The 6,404-nt window shown below is 39.4% G+C and overlaps 1 protein-coding gene across 1 annotated transcript in view; it reads right to left on the bottom strand.

The window, feature by feature from the left end:
• Nucleotides 1-5,090: 5,090 nt before the first annotated feature.
• Cdk8 (cyclin-dependent kinase 8) overlaps nt 5,091-6,404 on the bottom strand; it is a 68,270-nt gene continuing 66,956 nt past the window's right edge. The window contains exon 12 of the mRNA XM_013027319.1: nt 5,091-6,377. Coding sequence (XP_012882773.1) covers nt 6,252-6,377 — 126 coding nt within the window. The 3' untranslated portion in view covers nt 5,091-6,251. The remainder of the gene's footprint in view (nt 6,378-6,404) is intronic.

The following is a 6,404-nucleotide window of genomic DNA, read 5'->3' as shown; positions in this document are numbered from 1 at the left end:
AAAAAAAAAAAAAATCCAAGCAAAATTCTTGTCAATAAACACTGATTAAAAGTAGAAAATGAATCAACCCATTGATAAGACACTAAAAAGAAAGGTGTACCAAAATAATCTCATTTTGAGTCTTCGTTATTTTGTTGAGTTAACATAAACTGTATGTTTCAAGTACCAGTTAAACTTTGTGTCTGTGTATTATTGGTCAGATAATGTTGTTACACTGAAAGAAGTCACCACATACAACAACAAATGCTTGCCCCTAGCACATTTCACAGCTTCAACTGCTACAGACTGTCACTGAAAAAATGCATTGGTCAGTCTGAACCATGTCAAGTAAACTATGGAAGTAGCAAATCCACAACACAAACTGTGCTAGCACTTTCTTTTCAAGTCTAACTCCAAAATAGGTACAACTTGGAAGCCACTATCCCAATCTGTGAAAAGTGGTGGAACTTGGCTACTGGACATTTTGAAGATGTGGTTGTACAGTACATTCTCATGGCCCATACCAGGTTCCCTCGGAGAGCTGCACAGTCAGCCCTGCAGCATTAGCAACAGTGCATTGACAAGGTTCTGAGGCAGCTCAGTACCGATGTGTCTGATGTGAGTACTGTGGAGGCTGCTGGGAGGTAGCTGAATATCCCATGCTGCTCTGGGGCTGTGATGTGCTTGGTCCAGGGTTAGGATAGGCAGCATGTGGATTGGAACGCTGGAAAAGAGATGAGGGCAAAATGTGACTCAGATACTTCAAGGAGTAGCCTAGTCCCAAGACACCCATGTTGAATGGGGTAGGACTTTCCTATTTCAAGGAAGTAAGATTTAAAAGTCTGTACTAGATACTGCCTTTAGAATTAAAATGACAAGACAAACAAAACCCAAATCTTTGGGGGGGGGTCCGGTCTTGGGAACTGAACTCTGGGCCTGGGCGCTGTCCCTCAGCTCTTCAGCTCAAGGCGAGCGCTCTACTGCTTGAGCCACAGCACCACTTCTGGCTTTCTAGTGGTTTACTGGAGATAAGAGTCTCATGGACTTTCCTGCCCGGGCTGGCTTCGAACTGTGATCCTCAGATCTCAGCCTCCTAAGTAGCTAGGATTACAGGCATGAGCCACTAGTGCCCAGCTTCTTCATAGATTTTTATGTTGGATATTACTTTATTCTGTTGCTCAACTGTTTTGTCATCTGTCACAAATACAGTTGACAGGAAACTAGTCCTCATTCTCTGCTTGTAGCTACAATGCACAAGACAGTGCGTAACTCTTGCAACAAATGGAATGGGACAAAGAATGAGGGATCAACTTAAGTCCTTTCAAAGTCTAGGGAGTTCCCATAAGGCCCCCTCCTAGTGTTTGCTCTCTGAAATCTCCTAACTTGTCAGTTCTGACAAATATAATGCCATGAGTAATTTAACAGACATCTCTTACCTTCATTTGATTTTAAGGCCTGTTTGCTCATTAGACTGACCCTTCTTTCTTCTGATGATTGTCTAGGTAGATGAATAAAATCACCCAGAATGAGTTTATCATATCTTTTGGAAATTATGCCCTGAGGTATCAAGTGATCTGTACTGTGTTCAGTTTATTAGGTAGTTATTGGCCAAATCTCATCCATCAGAAGTTATGAGCCTGACCATAGCTGCTTTCATTTATCCTTCACATTGCCAAGGTATTAGCAAGCCTATGTTGTAACTGCCCCAAATTTTACAAGTCATATTCTTTTTGTGCAATGGTAACTGTACCTTTTCCCCCTTTTCACAGAAAAAGGGAGGTCATGTGCTTTTTTTGTTATTTTTGTGGTTCTGGTACTGAGGCTTGAACTCACAGACTGGGTGCTGTCCCTTAGCTTTTTTGCTCAAGACTGACACTGTACCACTTGAGCCATGTAGTTCCACTTCAGATTTTTGCTGGCTGATTGGAGATGAGTCTCTAGACTTTTCCAGCCCAGGTCGCCTTCAAACATCAATCCTTAGATCTCAGCCTCCTGAATAGTTAGGATTACAGCTGTGAGCCACTGGCACCAAGTTGTGTAATTTTTAAAGAGACATCTAAGTTTGGTGAGCAAAGTAGATTTCGGCTATCTCATTTACTGTTCTGCAAAGTCAATGTAACATTTAAGCAATCACTATTAAGTGAGGAGTAATGTCTGTCTTTCCAGAGGCTAATGAGAACCCAAACTTGTTTTAAGCAAAAAATTTGGTTAGCACCATGATCCTTAAGTTGTTTGGTTTTTTGTTTTGTTTTTGTAAGAACACTGAATATGGGCTCTATAGTTGAGGAATTTAAGTTGAAAGAAAAATAGGTGAAGACAATGTGTAACAGAAAAAGTAGTAGCATTGATAACTGTAAGTGAAATCAATTCAAAGCAGGGGTTATTACAAGTAGATTGAACTATTTTAGAAAATGCGACCTAATTTCCATGTTAACAATTCTTGTATGATCAACTGTCCCTGGTTCTGGGAGAACTTAGATGTGGAGCAAAATATAACTTAATTTCATGGTTATGTTCAGTTTGAAATACTATTTGACATCCAAATAGAAAGCTGCTCATTCATTTACTATGAATATGAACACTATTGTAAGGATGATAGAACTCTGATAAAAGAATGCTGCCCTACTGGTGTTATTCTTCTAGTGGGGAAAAAGTCCAGGCGTGTTTGCTACTGCTATGTGTTGCATGAGAGATCAGAGACAGGGAAAGAGAATGTTCTTATGTGAGCATAAGAAGGAATCGTGGGCATTTCACACTGAAGGGTATTTCAGTGTGCTGCTGCTAAATGTTCAATAGGTTATGTGTGTTGAAAATATTTTCCACTTAATATGGGTTTATCTTGATGGTACATTGAGAAGCATTTGATACACACTTAAGCTGAGAATTTTTTGCTCAAGGCTAGTGCTCTACCACCTAAGCCACAGATCCACTCTCAACTTTTTCAGTTTATTGGAAGTGAGTCATCAGATCTCAGTCTCCAGAGTAACTAGGATTATAGGCGTGAATCACTGGCACCTGACTTGGATTTTTTTTTTCCTTAAGTCATTCCTTCCCTAGGCTATCCCAGCAGTATTTGGAGAAAAGACCCAAACTTGAAATTTCAAATTCAGTTTCTAATGAATGCTATGGCTTCACATCATCATAAACTCAAATACTGCAAATCAGGACCTAGTCTGTATTTTAAAGGGAGTGGGCAGGTGTTAAATCTGGGGCATATGTAGAATGGATAAGAGAAGTATGTTAAGATGCTGCATGGCCTGGACCTCTGGCAGGATGAGTGCCCACACACAGACATGGTAGCCAGTCTGGAATGGCATGTCTGGGTGAGGTGGACTCAGGATATCATGAGTCAGATATGATAGGCAGGTCAGGTCTGGATTACAAATCTAGGAATCACCAGCCCATCAAAATTACAAGCCTAGATGGATAGAAGTAAGGAAGTTCTGAGAACTAGACCCATTCTCTCAGGAACTCCCATTCTCTACGGAAGAAAAAGAAGGCTGACAAAGGATATCACTGGTTAGTTGTCAAGTGCTGTGCAGAACAAAATAAAGCTAGAGAACGGGGTAGAGAATGCTGGTAAGCATAAACACATGGGTACTGTTTGTCACAGATGCAGTTAACTAGAGGAAGTTTGGAGCTCAAGGAGAAAGTAGGTTGGATATGAAAGTCTGATGATATGGCAATGTTAAGAAATTTGAATTAGAGTGGATTTGTATACAGAAGACATTTAGTGAGGAACTTATTATATAATGGATTTTGGTTTGGGAAATACAAGTTGGAAGAGAAGATGGACTGCCAGTAGATTTACTGAAGTGCCCAAGAAGATCAGCTTCTTAAGTAGTCTTAAGAACTGTGTTACCAACATATATTCTTCAGAATGATGCTCCAGAACCAACTGAAGGAGTTTGTTTAAAAAAAAAAAAGTCACATTTCTATTCAATGTACTTCGTCCTAGGACAAGATCCTGAGTGGGGAAAATATACCAGATGTGCCTGAAAAACACTGCAGTAAGGCTGTGAGACCATGAGAAACAAATTAGTAGGAGAGATGTAAGAAGGTAAAAAGCATGATGGAAAGAGGCCAACCTGTAGAGGGCTTTTACTCTATTTTGTGGTTATAGGGAACATCTGAAAGTTAAGTTGGGACACTCCATCATCAGATTTATGCAGTGAACTGGGATGGGTAGACATCTAATAAGAACATATATTCAGGGCTGGGAAGGTGGCTCAGTGGTAGAGCGCTTGCCTTGCATGCATGAGGCCCTGGGTTCGATTCCTCAGCACCACATAAGCAAAAAGAAAAAAGCTGTGAGTGGTCCTGTGGCTCAAGTGGTAGAGCGTTAGCCTTGAGCTGAAGAGCTGAGGGACAGCGCCCAGGCCCAGAGTTCAGGCCCACGACCGGAGGAAAAAAAAAAAAAAAAAAAAAGAACATATATTCAATGCCTAAAAATGATTCTTTTTAATTTTTAAAATTATTTTTATTTTTTGGTCAGTCATGGGGCTTAAACTCTGGGCCTGGGTGCTGTCCCTCAGCTCTTCTGCTCAAGGCTAGAACACTACCTCTTGAGCCACAGTGACACTTCTGGTTTTCTAGTGGTTAATTGAAGATTATAGTCTCACAGACTTTCCTGCCCGGGCTGTCTTTGAACCGCGATCCTCAGATCTCAGCCTCCTGAGTAGCTAGGATTATAGGTGTGAGTCACTGGCACCCAGTTCTAAAAATGATTCTTAATCCTTATAGTTGGGCCCATCCGTATTGAGATTCTGAAGTTCCTCAAATGTTTTAAAATGCGTTTAGATGAATGAGCTAAGATTTTGAGAAAAGTGTTTGTTTTTTAAAAATTATCTGTATTTTATACTACAGGAGAAAATTATTGGGGCAAAAGCCAAATCCTTCCCAGAATAGGTTAGCTATTATTCCAGACAGTGAATTGGAGGTATCTTTCCATTGTATCTTATATCACAGCCCTAAGTGAATAGAAATGAACCTAATCATTACTCCATTATACAGGTAGAACATAATGACCAATGGAAGAGATTTATTCAGGCCAGTAATTAAAACAAAAAAGTGCTTGGTACATATAAAATACAGCTGACTCCATATTTTGATTTATGAAAAATAAATTTATTACATAACACCTTGTTTTTAACAATGTTCAATTATTTTTTTATTCAGAATACTTGTGTCATTCATGTAAAATAGTTTGATACAGTACATTGTATGTTATAGGTTTTTTTTTTCCTCAAAAATTCTAAGGCTCTCCCATTCCTCCTCCTTTGCTGAAGTAAGGGCATCCTAAACAACGTGCGAACAAGTTTTTAAAAAGAAAATTAACTGAACAAAATTTTAATAGCACTACACCAACCAGCTTTAAAATCAGGACAAAGTATCTGAACTGGATGCCGCACCTTTTTGAAGGAAGTCACCATTCATGCTTTTCTCATTTTAAAGCATGCTCACAAATCAGCAACACCAACAGGAAAAAATAAAACACTGTCTATGACAATCATTTTAGTTTGTTTGCTGAACCAAACAGGTTTATATCAATGACAACATTTTTAATTACTATCAAATAGCAGCTTTAATACCAGTCAAGTCATAGATTGAAAATATAAAACAAACTTAAAAGTTGGAAATTAATCTTTGGGAGTATTGAAACCTTTCTGGAAAACCTATGTGGCTTTTTGTACTAAAAAAAAAAAAAAATCCAAGCAAAATTCTTGTCAATAAACACTGATTAAAAGTAGAAAATGAATCAACCCATTGATAAGACACTAAAAAGAAAGGTGTACCAAAATAATCTCATTTTGAGTCTTCGTTATTTTGTTGAGTTAACATAAACTGTATGTTTCAAGTACCAGTTAAACTTTGTGTCTGTGTATTATTGGTCAGATAATGTTGTTACACTGAAAGAAGTCACCACATACAACAACAAATGCTTGCCCCTAGCACATTTCACAGCTTCAACTGCTACAGACTGTCACTGAAAAAATGCATTGGTCAGTCTGAACCATGTCAAGTAAACTATGGAAGTAGCAAATCCACAACACAAACTGTGCTAGCACTTTCTTTTCAAGTCTAACTCCAAAATAGGTACAACTTGGAAGCCACTATCCCAATCTGTGAAAAGTGGTGGAACTTGGCTACTGGACATTTTGAAGATGTGGTTGTACAGTACATTCTCATGGCCCATACCAGGTTCCCTCGGAGAGCTGCACAGTCAGCCCTGCAGCATTAGCAACAGTGCATTGACAAGGTTCTGAGGCAGCTCAGTACCGATGTGTCTGATGTGAGTACTGTGGAGGCTGCTGGGAGGTAGCTGAATATCCCATGCTGCTCTGGGGCTGTGATGTGCTTGGTCCAGGGTTAGGATAGGCAGCATGTGGATTGGAACGCTGGAAAAGAGATGAGGGCAAAATGTG

This window comes from Dipodomys ordii, unplaced genomic scaffold, assembly GCF_000151885.1.
Source record: "Dipodomys ordii isolate 6190 unplaced genomic scaffold, Dord_2.0 Scaffold102, whole genome shotgun sequence".
Taxonomy (NCBI): Eukaryota; Metazoa; Chordata; class Mammalia; order Rodentia; family Heteromyidae; genus Dipodomys; species Dipodomys ordii.
The sequence above is the reverse complement of the archived record's forward strand: the minus strand, read 5'-3'. Positions and strand labels throughout refer to the sequence as shown.